General features: G+C 40.6%; 3 protein-coding genes across 3 annotated transcripts in view; 2 read left to right on the top strand and 1 right to left on the bottom strand.

Annotated features, from left to right (window-relative positions):
- LOC140927566 (HEAT repeat-containing protein 3-like) overlaps window positions 1–14,082 on the bottom strand; it is a 31,030-nt gene that overhangs the window by 11,668 nt on the left and 5,280 nt on the right. Inside the window, exons 6-11 of the mRNA XM_073377240.1 lie at window positions 13,365–13,511; window positions 10,763–10,902; window positions 9,982–10,057; window positions 5,279–5,376; window positions 5,042–5,104; window positions 3,182–3,264 (exon numbers count right to left, since the gene is read on the bottom strand). Coding sequence (XP_073233341.1) covers window positions 3,182–3,264; window positions 5,042–5,104; window positions 5,279–5,376; window positions 9,982–10,057; window positions 10,763–10,902; window positions 13,365–13,511 — 607 coding nt within the window. The remainder of the gene's footprint in view (window positions 1–3,181; window positions 3,265–5,041; window positions 5,105–5,278; window positions 5,377–9,981; window positions 10,058–10,762; window positions 10,903–13,364; window positions 13,512–14,082) is intronic.
- On the top strand, window positions 288–2,856 carry LOC140927278 (uncharacterized). The gene has a single exon (XM_073376905.1). The coding sequence runs from the start codon at window positions 288–290 to the stop codon at window positions 1,998–2,000; it is 1,713 nt and encodes a 570-aa protein (XP_073233006.1). The 3' UTR covers window positions 2,001–2,856.
- LOC140927279 (uncharacterized) lies at window positions 7,269–9,775 on the top strand. Its single transcript, XM_073376906.1, has one exon. It carries the CDS (start codon window positions 7,269–7,271, stop codon window positions 8,976–8,978), a length of 1,710 nt encoding a protein of 569 aa, XP_073233007.1. The 3' UTR covers window positions 8,979–9,775.

Below are 14,082 nucleotides of genomic sequence, written 5' to 3' on the forward strand. Positions count from 1 at the left end.
TCACCCGGAAATTTTGCTACCGTAGCAACGTGACGTAAACGACTTCTCTCTATTAGCACTTAGTTGCTAAGTACAGTGACCAGGGAAATTTGCTTCTTTGTCCGTGCCTGTTAAACAGTGTGTTAAAGCTACTTAAGAATTCTACAACAATTACAAAGTGTCCTCAAACGTTTTTTTTTTCTTTCAAGTGAAGCATCACGTGATAGAGTGGTGTGATGTCCAAGTGGCGTGATGGGTCGACATATAAAATTAGTCAGAAGAATCTCACAAGAAATCATAACAAAAAAATGGCGACGCATACAGTCGGCCACCAAGAGATCCTCCCATGTACAGCAGTCCTAATTTTGTCCACAGTATCTTTCCTCTTCATTAGCGAATCCAATGGGTCGCTATATTATAAGAAAGCTTCGGGCAGAGAATCGCTTGAACCAAAAATACTCGAATACGTTGATTACTTCGAGAGGCCGACAATATCAAGTCCATTGAAAAAGTTTCTCGACCGCCCGAGAGTATTGTATACGCTGGCGAAAGCTGCCGAGTTTGCCGTCGACAGACAAAGCATGAAAACACAAAGACCTTATCGACTACGGCAAATTGTCGGGTTGAGAGAACTTCATAATAACACTGCCTTCTGGTTTCATGTGGTTCTGGAAGACGGGAAGTCACTTAAAGAAGCGTTCTTTAATGTCGTAATCCCTCATACTAGTTCGCTGGAAAAAAAAGAATTTGACTCATCTGAGTTGAGATTCGGAGAATTCGAATACAGTGGAGTTCGGGAGGAAAAATGTGATGAGCTAAGCAGTCGCGCTAACTGTACATGTGGTTACTTTGGCAGATGCGACAGAGGAACAGCTGAGATTTCGACATGGCTAGCTTTTGCACTTAAAACGCAGAGAGAGATTCAACTTGACACACCTTTCGACCAGCTACAAATGGTGTCTGCTCACAATGCTTTCAACGACCGAGCTGATGGGTATGGAATACTGGACGACTGTCCCTGGCCGCCACCCTATAAACATACTTGCCTGGACCTGGCCAATCAGGAGTTTACTTTTACCGACCTACTTGACATGGGTGTACGGGGCATGGAAATTGACCCTTGGTGGTGTTTTGGCAAGATGCTAATGAGCCATGATGATGGCAAGCCTTATCTTGGATGTGCACCCTGGGACAGAGAGTTTGAGGACGGCATAAAAGAAATAGGTGAATGGGTACACAAACCACAAAACATGCACGAGATTGTACGCTTGTACTTTGAAGATGGGGCTACGCACACCTTTGGACACGATGACTTAATAAATGGCCCCATCGCAGAGTATCTAGGTGACAAAGTACTCACACCCAATGAATCTGCAAAGTACTTCCCAGGAAGATGGCCGACCACAAGAGAATTGCGGAAACTTCAAAAGAACGTTGTCATAGCTGCAGGTGGTGACAATCATGGTGGGGAATTTATCTTTGACCTATACTGGAATGGGCTGACAAGGAATGAATTTGTCAGTCATGCTAACTGTTCAGCATTCAAACAAAACACACCATCAAGAGTCTACTGTGACAGCACAGAATATTTCTTTTTTTGGGATGGCCCAAAAGAAACTGGTGTTATTCTTGATTTTTCCCAGTTTATGAAGTGTGGGGTGACATATCCTGCCGCGGATCAAGTCAATCCTGTATTACTGGCCACTGCGATATTCACATGGGCTGAAGGTGAACCTTCCAAGGCTCTAACACCACAGTCATGTGTGTTCTTAAATGGCAAGACAGAGCGGTGGTATGTAGGCGACTGTCAACAGGCCCACCCATTTGCCTGTCAGTCTACTATGACAGCCAATGACTGGGTGATAAGTAATGCTACAGGAGTGTACACTAAAGCGGTTTGTCCAGATGGCTATGAGTTTAGCATTCCTCACAATGGCCTAGAACATCAGACATTAGTTAATGTCATGGGTGGCAAAGATACATGGATAAACATTACCCCTTACATTCATTTGCTGGCATGATGATGACAATAAGGACCTTCAAATTACTTTTATTATTGGAGAATACAAGACAGCACTCAAACCAAGTTTGTGAGCTGTAGCTGTAATCATTTCTCAGGGCAGCATCTGAAGTCTTTCTTTGCTGTGTTCAGTCAGTAATGACAATGAGCGTGACCATCCACAAACATAGTACTTTTTAAGATAAATTGCCATGGAATCCATTAGAAAAATTGAGTAATTTTAATTTTCCGCCATCTTAGAAAATACCCAGTAGTCATTAGGATGAGTTTCCCACATTTTGATGTGTTCATTTCTTTGTGAAGGATGGCAGAACGAAAGTTAGGAGTATCTTGTTGCTTTTTAAGTTTTTGAAGTTTTATGACAAAAAGCATTTTGCCCCTCGACATTGAGAAGCAATACTTGCACGAAGTCCCATTATAGAAAATATGCTTTCTACTTACGTGTTTTCACCAGATGCTGCCCTGCCACAAGTTTTTGATATAACGAAAAGATCAAAAAATTATACTGGACCACAGTTACAAACACCAGCCCTTATATTAGACATACCCCTTCTTGATGAAATTCTGGCATTGTACATTTTGCATTGCTGTAAATACTGTGTTAAACAAGTCAAAGCCGGGTACTTTCGGAACTATAAAATGTGTGTTAAATTGCCAGCCACGCTAAATATCCAGCTAGAATATGTCTTCTACACTTGGGGAAATGTACAAAGTTTTTGGGTGCCATTATTTTGTCACCAAGAAAAAAAATACTCTCTGGAGACGTGCAGTGCTGCAATAAAGACTGTTGTGAGTGTCTATTAGTTCGCTCCAGGGATGGGAATTTGACTCAAAATGGAGACCCAAGGGTGGGGAAATTGACATTTGAAATCCTGAATATGTCAAATTTCCCGTGGGTTGTGCCCCCACCCCCCTCTCCCCATCCTAGGGCAAACCATTGATCGGTGTATTAGTATTGGGAAAATCCCGTACTCGTAGTCGCCCTCGTCTTAGAATCTAATCTCTCTTGTATCTTGTCAGAGAATTTTTTTTCGGGCCGTTCGGTCCAACCTCGTCAAGCCCTGGGGACGAGGTTGCCTTAGGTCGACATTCTGTCCCCCCCCCCCCCCCCCCCCCGAAGTACATCATCAGACAACCCAAAAAATAAAAGTGTTCGAAAATTCAACATGCTAATAGTCTTACATTTCTAGGAGCTTCTTTCCTTCCTGATTCGCTTTCAAGGCCTCGTAAATGCTTGCTTCGCCAAAATTGCTTTTGTACAGCACCTGGTCAGAGAGACACGAGTCCTTTAAGTATTGCGACTGACTGGCCGTAGAAACTACGGAATGTTAACAACTCAACTGTTTCACTGCCAGGGTGAATGATAAGGTTCTACCACTTAATCCTACGGTGTGACCATTCAAATGAACGTACTTTAGCAGTATTTTCACATGGCACTATATATTTCTGTTTCCTGGGGCGCGGCCAGCCCCTGGACCTGTAGGACCGGGCCTACAAATTTTTGTTTGATCACTCTACCGCTTGTAATAAATTATGCGTTGCTGGGGTGAGCTAAAAAGCTCAAGAGCTCATAGTGTCGATGAGGTCAGTGCGTACTAATCATGCGTGCAATTTTCAGGATATGCGGAAATGAAAGTCAGCCAGGCCTACAATTAGTCGAAAAACTGGCCACGCCCTTGGCTTTCAACAAAATGATGTGGGAAATTTTACTGTTGTTTGACCTTGGCTACTTTTAGGAGTGATGGGGATGACCTAACACAAAATCAAGGCTTCAATAGTTGAACCTTTCCTTACTGACATTTCCATTAATATATTTGTATAGGTAATAGCATGACTTGTAGTGATATTTGGCACAAATACCACGAGTGATATTTCGGAATTGTTACACATAATTTCACGAGCCCTTGGGCAAGTAAAATTTGAGACAATTTTGAAATGTCACGAGTGGTATTTATGCCAAATATCACGTACAAATCATGCTATTATTTGTTATACTACTACCCCCAAAAGTTTTGTAATTTTCATACGTAGGTACTCCAAATTAAGCTGAAATACCACTGCTCTAAGCCAATCAAATTGCAGAAATTTCTCATGTAGTAGTATAAATTAAGACACAAAAGAAACCAAGCCTCGTGGAATGTCCACATGTTTACCCCGGACAATTCAGTAACGACGACTCTTACGGGTGTCCCTTTGATGTCCGTATAAGGAAGTTTAACAGTACTGTAGTTAAATAAAAACAGACACTGTCAAACCAGTGGACCAATCAGAATTCGGGGCAAATATTTGCAGCCAGTCGCAAACGCGGAAAAACGCTTGCAAGTAAGTCTCGTGCGTCTGCTGGTAACCGTTCATTTCGCCCCCAAGTCATTTCGCCCCGGTTACTATGCCTCCTATTTTCGATTCATTTCTAAGCGCACTCCAAATATAATATTTCTCGCTCTGTAAGCAATAACGCAAAACAAGCGCGATTCAAACATAATAGAGACCGTTAGACTCAAGTACGAGAACGAGTACGAGATTTGACTACAAGTTTTTTCGCGTATTCTCAAAATATAGACTCCCCGGAAAGCTTCATTTTACCATTTTTCACTTGAAAAGTTAGCGTTATTACCTTTAGAGAAGGAGGTTACACCCTCTCCCGATCGCAAAATGATAAAACTTCTAACATTTGATAACTTATTTCCGCTACTTCGACATTTTTGCTGAAGCTCGTAGAAGAGTGACGACGGCCACCACGTTTTCCCGCCAAAATGACGCTGGTTCACGCGCGAGCACTACTTAGTATTGAGAAAATCTGGTACTCGTAGTCGTACTCGTCTTAGAATCTAAAGGTCTCTAATATTAGGCTGATTTAGCAACAGAACGGGAACGTCAGTTGACGACGGCGCCCGCAAATTAAACGACTGGCTTGACCCATGGCAGAGCGGCAAATTGGGCACCGGAAGTCGTGTTTAGTCCTTTTTTCCGCGCGCTTTCCCGTCGTCAACTGACGTTCCCGTCCTGTTGCTAAATCAGTCTATTCCTATTACGTTTACCTACCCTTTTGGGAACTCCTTGAGTGACAATCGCGTTGATCATTTCCGCAGACAAACTTTCGGGATTCTGACAACAAACACAATGATTACTTAACGATCGTTGACAAATACAAAGTCCAATTGATCCTCGGGTTAACTGCTTGAGAAAAGTTAGAAACTTTTTAAACGTGACAAATGTTAGAAGCAACAGAGAAATGTTTGGGGAACGCAAAATGTAGCAGCCTTTTTAGGAGAGTCTCACCATTTCAATATCAAGAGCGGTTTCTTCTTCGGTTTCTTCATCTACTGAGTCCAAACTGATGCAGTCATCTTCGTCTTCCCACTCGTCCTCATTAGAATCTACAGCAAATCAGTTCACTATGTTAACCTTTTAACTTCAATGAAAAAACCGAGACTCAACCGTGGAAAAACGACCCTCAGCGTGGCAGGATTTAGGGTTAGACAAGGGTACTACCTTTGCCTTCCAAGCGACTAGACCTTCAACTACGAGGATATGTGGAAATGCCTCTCTCCAGTAGGCGACAGTAAATACTGCCCTTAGTAGAGAGAAGTGACGTCACGTTGGTATAATAGTAAAATTTCTGGATTACATCAATAGGGAGCTAAAGCAACGACAACGGCGTCGGCAACGAGAATGGCAAAACCGAACAATTCGCACGTGCATCATGCCTTTTAATACATTTCCTAGTCGTCGTCGCAAGACTGCGATATGAAATTCCTAGTTTAGTACGTGAGCACAAACAAAAATTTTCTTCTTCTTTTTCTAAACATAGATGTGGTCCTTTCGGATTCAACCCCAGAAAATTTCGCCAAAATTAACATTTGACAAATTAAATGAAATTGAATAAGAAACAGTGCGAACACAGGGGGCCCACACAAACAGTGCGGCCGTTATGATGTTTGAATTAAGAGGAAATGTATGGTGATATTTAAAATGTTCTTATTATCATAATAATACGATGAATTTTTATATATAAGACTAAAAAGGGCTATCTGCTATGGCTCTAGTCTGCTACACAGCCGTGTTTAGTGTCGTCAGGAGCGTTGCGTGACGACTCTAAAAACGGATGTGTAGCAGACTACTATGGCTCAGGCAAATGTCGAATGTAAAACCCTTCAAATCGCTACAATTCGTTGTTTTCAGCTACAAGAACGACAATACGCAACATTTCAGGTAAAAAGATGTGTAGTTTAGTATTATATTCAGAGCCGGATCCAGATCTTGAGATAAGCGGGGGCGGGCCCCCCGGGCCCCTCCCCTAGTTCCGCCACTAATATTTCGATAATATGAACCTTTTCGATGACACCATACATTTCCTCCAAATTCAAAACTTACAACGGTAACACAATTTGTGTGGCCCCTTGTGGTGCGAATTCACTTTTCTAAAAAAGCGACACTTTCGGTTTGTTCTCACCCGGAAATTTTGCTACCATAGCAACGTGACGTAACAACGTCTCCTCTCTTTTGGAAATAAGTTGCTAAATACAGTGACCAGGGAAATTTCCTTATTTTCCTGTGTTTTTTGAACAATGTGTTAAAGCAAATTAAGAATTATACGAAAATTAATAAGTCTCCTCATGAAGGGACCAAGGAGGGGGACATTGGGGGCTACCCAATACCGCAAGAAAAATTGGCAAATAGCGAAATACCGATACCGCATTTATGATCAGTCACGCTTACTTAACGTTGTATCCATCTCGCGCGTTTTATCTCAAGCATGTATACACCAGAAATCAACCTCAGCCTTCGCGAGAAAAAGTGAGAAGATCCCGAATTGAACGGTACAACAATCGAAAAGCCAGGTCATTGGATGTCCTACCAATTTCCAGATCACAGAGTAACTGTCCGAAATTGTGTATTCATTTACCGTTAAGTCTAAAGTCTTCCAAATATTGACCTACGTTAGACAGGAGAGGCCAAATGAACGGTACCGCAATACCGTGAAGGATCTTCTTCTACCGAATACCGTTACCCAGAAGGATGAAAAACGGCATACCGAAGGGCTGGAAGATACCGCAATACCGCACATTAAAATCAAAATGACCGAGAAACCGCTTAATAAAAAAGCTCAATACCGCAATACAACGTACCGTAAACCCCTATGTCCCCCTCACCAAGAAACATGGTTTTTCTTAGGTGAAGCATCGCGTGACACCGTGGCGTGATGTCTGGGAGACTGGGTCCAGACATACAAATTAGTCACAAGATTCTCACAAGGAAACATAAAAACATGGCGACGCATACAGTCGGCCATCAAGAGGTCTTGCCATGTGTGGCAGCCTTAATTTTGTCCACAGTATCTTTCCTCTTCATTAGTGAATCCTATGCGTCGCCATATTATACGCAAGCTTCGGGCAGAGAATCTCTTGAACCAAAAATACTCGAATATGTTGATTACATCGAAAGGCCGACAATATCGAGTCCACTGGAAAGGTTTCTCGACCGCCCGAGAGTATTGTATACTCTGGCGAAAGCTGCCGAGATTGCTGTAGACAGACACAGCATCAAGACACAAAGACCTTATCGACTGCGGCAAATTATCGGGCTGAAAGAACTTCATAATAACACAGCCTTCTGGTTTCATGTGGTTCTGGAAGACGGGAAGTCACTTAAAGAAGCGTTCTTTGATGTCGTAATCCCTCATAGTTCGCTGGAAAAGAAAGAATTTGACTCATCTGAGTTCAGATTCGGAGAATTCAAATTTAAAGAAGTTCTGGAGGAAAAATGCGATGAGCTAAGCAGTCGCGCTAACTGTACATGTGGTTACCTCGGCAGATGTGACAGAGGAACAGCAGAGATTTCAGCATGGCTAGCTTTTGCACTTAAAACACAGAGAGAGATTCAACTTGACACACCTTTTGACCAGATACAAATGGTGTCTGCTCACAATGCTTTCAATGACCGAGCTAATGGGTATGGATTACCGGACGACTGTCCCTGGCCGCCACCCTATAAACATACTTGCCTGGACCTGGCCAATCAGGAGTTTAGTTTTACCGACCTACTTGACATGGGTGTACGGGGCATGGAAATTGACCCTTGGTGGTGTTTTGACAAGATGTTAATGAGCCATGATGATGACAAGCCTTATCGTGGATGTGCGCCCTGGGACAGAACATTTGAGGACGGCATAAAAGAAATAGGTGAATGGGTACACAAACCAGAAAACATGCACGAGATTGTGCGCTTGTACTTTGAAGATGGGGCTACCCACACTTTTGGACACGATGACTTAATAAATGGCCCCATCGCAGAGTATCTAGGTGACAAAGTACTCACACCCAATGAATCTGCAAAGTACTTCCCAGGAAGATGGCCGACAGCAAGAGAATTGCGGAAACTTCAAAAGAGCGTTGTCATAGCTGCAGGAGGTGACAATCATGGTGGGGAATTTATCTTTGACCTATACTGGCATGAGCTGACAAGGAATAAATTTGTCAGTCATGCTAACTGTTCAGCATTCAAACAAAACACACCATCAAGAGTCTACTGTGACAGCACAGAATATATCTTTTTTTGGGATGGCCCAAAAGAAACCGGTGTTATTCTTGATTTTTCCCAGTTTATGAAGTGTGGGGTGACATATCCTGCCGCAGATCAAGTCAATCCTGTATTACTGGCTACTGCCGTATTCACATGGGCTGAAGGTGAACCTTCCAAGGCTCTAACAGAACAGTCATGTGTGTTCTTAAATGGCAAGACAGAGCGGTGGTATGTAGGCGACTGTCAACAGGCTCACCCATTTGCCTGTCAGTCTACTATGACAGCCAATGACTGGGTGATAAGTAATGCTACAGGAGTGTACACTAAAGCGGTTTGTCCAGACGGCTATGAGTTTAGCATTCCTCACAATGGCCTAGAACATCAGACATTAGTTAATGTCATGGATGGCAAAAACACATGGATCAACATTACCCCTTACATTCATTTGCTGGCATGATGATGATAATAAGGACTTTCAAATTAGTAATGGTAACAGGACTGAGTGGAGTCCAATTCGGTCTGTAATCATAATAATGAGTGATTAACAAAATCGGATGACCGCATAGGGGGAGTCAGATTTGTTTAATCACGAGTATGATAAAAGACTGAATTGGACTCCACTCATTCCTGTTACCAATTAATCATAACTTTAACAAAAGGCTCTTTTTAAAATCAAAACACAAGAAATTCCAAGATTTTTTTTGCTGGCAATGAAAAAAAAAGCCATTTAAGCGCGTGCGTGATGGCGCGTACTGTCTAATTACTTAGGCCTGACGTGTACTGTTCTGTTAAACTGTCCTATTAAGGCTGAAATCAGGGCAGTTGATCATGCTGATAACCAATCAGATTTGAGAATTTTGTTATAGTTATGATTACTGTACATTTATTATTGGAGAATACATTGTACAAGACAGCACTCAAACCAAGTTTGTGAGTAGAAGATAATCACTTCCCAGGGTAGTATTTTGCCAGACGTTTTTTGTTTGCTGTGTTCAGTAATGACAATGAGTGTGACCATCCACAAACATAGTTAAGTACTTGTTTAAAATTAATAAATCAAAACACTGGTTGTATATAAGCCATTGACAATTTCAAGGTCATAGATTTAATAACAGTAATAAACCGTACCAAAACAAACTACAAAATTCCAGTTGCAAATGGACAAATAATTTAGAGTGACTTAAGAAAGTTATAACTTCTGTCTTCTCAAGAGATATTAATTTTTTTGGTAATGGAATAAAATATTTTGTCCTATTTTATAGTTAAATGAAGAAAATTGGCCTGATGATCAGGCCTCCTTTATTGTTCATTTTTTCTTAATTGATGAAAGACTACATCAAAGTTGTATAACAATGTTTGATATCAACAAGCATGAGAGAAATAATGTTGACATTTAAAATAATTAACATAAAATTTATAAAAAAATTACAAAATACATTTGTAAGAAATTTATTACTCACCATCAGGGCAGCACATGTTTGACAGAATTTCTAAAGCCAGTTGCTGGGCATTCAAAAGCATCTGAACTTCTTCAATCTATAATGTATAATGCAGGAATCACTGAAGATTGTGTAGTAAAGCGTTATAAAAAACAAAATGCTCTTATTCAATTTACAAAAAACACTTCTCTCATTATTATGGATTGTAGCAAGATAATGGACAATTATGTGAGATCAGAGACAGCCAGCTATAATTTAATTATGAATTTCTAGCACAGAACCCTGACTACCACTATAAAAAGAGGACACTAGCGTTTTCCTGCATTCCACACATCATTAAAACATAACATTATTATACTACATACAGGATGTTAAGGGGCCATATTAACACAGTCGCATGGAACACAGGGCCTGTTTTCTTCATTTTTTGTGAGGCACACTTAAAAAATTTCACATAACAATCAACACAATGACCTGACACATTTTAAGATGGAATCCATCAGGAAATTGAGTAAGATTGTTAGTGAAACTTAAATTAATGTTGTGCATTTTGCTTGATCCATAGTTCTAGGATATCATTCCATGCCTAATATTAATTGGGGATCATTTCCGGGTTGACATGAAGAGAAATAAGGATCATTTCAAGGACAGTATCATTTCAGGGTGGAATTGGAGATCATTACAGGGTAGGAATCATTTCAGGAGATCATTTTGGGGGCTGTACAGAATACAAAACGTACCAAAACTTAATTCATTAACTGTTCATCAAAATAATATTATTATTATTTAAGTTTGCACATACCTTAGTTGGTTCTGGAAGTAATTTACCAATAACATCAAAGCAGTTGACATCAAGCACTTGAGCCAAGACCCCAACAACAGCTTGAAGAAGCTCATTAAAACTGCACACTGGTATAGCGTAACGGATGTTATACAACACACCTGACAACAAAGAAAAATCTTTTCTGAGAAAACAGGATCACTTTATCAACCTTTCTGTTAATTTATGTAGAACATTACTTAGTGCAAATAATAATATCTATCCTCTTCCTTGAGGGTTTTTTAAAGATGATGAAACAAAACAATATTTTGAATTACAACATGCTAAACTCACTGGAGGCAAATCAAGGAGTTGGATTCACATCTATACCAGCTTTAATAAAGAGTTAATGGATTAAAATTGACTGCAACCGAATTTGGCCAAAAATCGCCTTTTGAAGGTAGTCAAACTGATTTCTGGTCACTGTCTGGCTACAATGAGCCAAAACTGCCCAAATCCCTGTTTATAAGTCAAAAACTTTGCGGCCTCCTGATTCAAATGCAATGGGCATGTGCAGCTCTAAAAAATACACAGCAGTTGTCACTTTTACTTTTTCATTTTCATTGTTATTTTTGGATCAACTTTACATGGTTTTCAGTCAACCAATATTTGGGAAAAGGTGAGCTGCTGAGGGTTTGAAGCCCTGACCCTGTTTAGGACAAAAAAAAATCATAAAATACAATTATCCTGTTAAGGGCCACACCCTAAATTAACCCTGTTTAGGACAAAGGACAAGATACATTCCAAAACCATTACTGGTAATTACAATAATAGAGCAAGTTCACCCTATAGTCATTTCTGTAGTTGGAGTACAAACAAATTTCATTTAGCAAATAAAATCAGTCATGCAGGCAATACCCTTCAAGACAGAATCAAAAGGACATAAACCATACCCCATCCGTAGCATCTTTCCGTATAAGGGAGTACCATATTTCCTCGAATAATAGCCAGGGACAATCATTTCTTTTTTCTCACCGAAACAGGGCGATTATTCAAGGGAGGCAATTATTTAAAATATTGCCCGCTTAAAGATGGACCTAAATATTTTGTTCTATTTTGCCATTGTGTGGTTCCAGAAAATATCCATACCCCCACCACGGAAGACACTTTGATTTGCACCCCCCCACCCCCCAGGATTTTCCGTTCCAGGGGGTCTTTGATGACCCCCCCTCCCCCCAGGAATTTCCAGAATTTTAAAATGGGGACTTCGCTTACCACACTTTAGAAATTCAAAGTAGTTTGGGCACTTAAAAACAAAGAAAGTTAATACTAACTCAGTTATGAAAATACGGAAGAATTTTATTACAACAGTGCAGCGTAAACGTTTGTTAAGTTTATTATTCAGCCAAACTTTTAGCTTTTTCGCCATCACGTTTGCAAATTATGTCTGTGTTGTTTTTTTGTAAGCTTATAAATTAAGCTTAAACATTTGGTTTGCAAAGTTTAAACGTCGATTGTTCTACGTTTTTGTGTTTACTGCGACACGAACGTTATGAAGAAAATGTAAGTTTCACCCGCTTAAACAACTTTGCAAACGGTAGCAAGAAAAACCCAGAAACTTACAAGGTTCCTGTCTGGCTGTTTTTATTTCTACAGATTTTGTCAGTTTCTTCAGGTTGACTATTATTTAAGGGCCGAAAACTTCACCAACACGTACATGCCAATGCGCTAGATTTCGTGAACGTCGTCACGATTGCAGAATTTACTAGCCAGGTAGCCGGGCCTTGTGAAGGTCGAGCAAGAAATGGGAACGAAAGTATTCTCGTCTCATCGCATTTTTCATGAGTTTCCACGCACAGTAAACGCTGATAAAACATGAAACCTATCTAAAATGTGTGTCATGCATGTCAAGGAAGCGAAAAGGGATACTCAGTGAACAGAAGTGAAAGCACTTTAATGTCGGTCGGACGAAGACGAGACGAAGAGAAGACTCCAGTTATGTCCGCCATTTTCAATCGTTTTCGACTTCGTTCCAAAGACACATCGTTCTTCTGGAGATTGTAGCGCTAGCGAACTCAAAGAAAAACAGAAACATTAAAGCTAATGATGTTAACCTCATGTCAATGGCCAGGAGTACCGACTTTTTTTTCAAAACAACGTACGTAGGTATGTTTTTGTGCTTGAGATCGATCGTACGTTGCTTTCAATGTTTTGTACATGGTCTGTCACCCCTTGGAAAATAGTTTCCCATGAACCCCCCATACCCCTCGGAAATTACTGCCTTTGAACCCCCCCTCCCCCTCGGAATTTCCAATGGTCTTCCGTGGGGGGGGTATGGATATTTTCTGGAACCACACATTAAATCAAAAAATACTCACGTCAAATAAACTGAACATTTTGGCATTTAAAGTGGTCCAAATTTGGTTCCGTGACCAATGTTAATGTTCTAGGCAACAGAGCTTGAACTTTCACTGATCATGCAGTTTTGCTGGATCAGACTCCACTTAAGCTTCACCCTCCAAGTTTACCACTATGGGTATCCCTAGTGGGTAACTTATAGAGGGGGAGGTGATTAATTAGACCTTTCTCTCGAAGGGGGCTATTATTAATTTTGAGGAAATACAGTACATCCCCCAGGTGTTACCTGCAGTTAAGACTTTGAGCAGTAGCATGTCACTGGATGAACCATCGGCCATCAATGACTTCTCAAGAGTCTTCATCATATCACTTGAGCCACAAATAAGCTGAGCAGCTGACACATTATCTTCAGTGACAGTATGAAGACACTGGGCTACAAGGGACAAATAGAAACATCAGTTAGATCAACAGCTCAAAATATTAACTAGCCAGAATAGGCAACAAAATTAGTTGACACACTAACGTTTTGCTAACTTAAAAAAGAGAGAATAAATTTTCCCCTCCCCTATCCCCTCCATGCGATGTTGTACTACTGTTTGAGCTACCTGTAGAAAAAACACTTCAACTTTCAGTGAAGGCGAGGGAGGAGGGGTGAGGAATGTTTTGTTTTCCGAAGTTACCCTATTTGAGGACAATGTCTCAACAATTTTGTCCCAGATTGCAGTTGAAACATGTTTGGTCATTCAGCAGTGATTTACCTTATATCATATCAAACGTTAAAAAACATTGTTAATACAGATGAAACTGAAATGTAGCTGAAAGAGCAGACATAAAAACAATGACACACTGACAGTCCAATCTTTTGGGAACGTAAAATTGGGATATTTTTCAATAACCAACAAATCACGTGAGTGCCGAGGGTGCGAGCTGCTAGGGGAGTCTGGAAGGATGCTACCCCAGAAAAACAAAAAAAATGCTTTTACTTAAAAACAAAAAAAAGTTTA

This window comes from Porites lutea, chromosome 2 (genome assembly GCF_958299795.1).
Source record: "Porites lutea chromosome 2, jaPorLute2.1, whole genome shotgun sequence".
NCBI lineage: Eukaryota > Metazoa > Cnidaria > Anthozoa > Scleractinia > Poritidae > Porites > Porites lutea.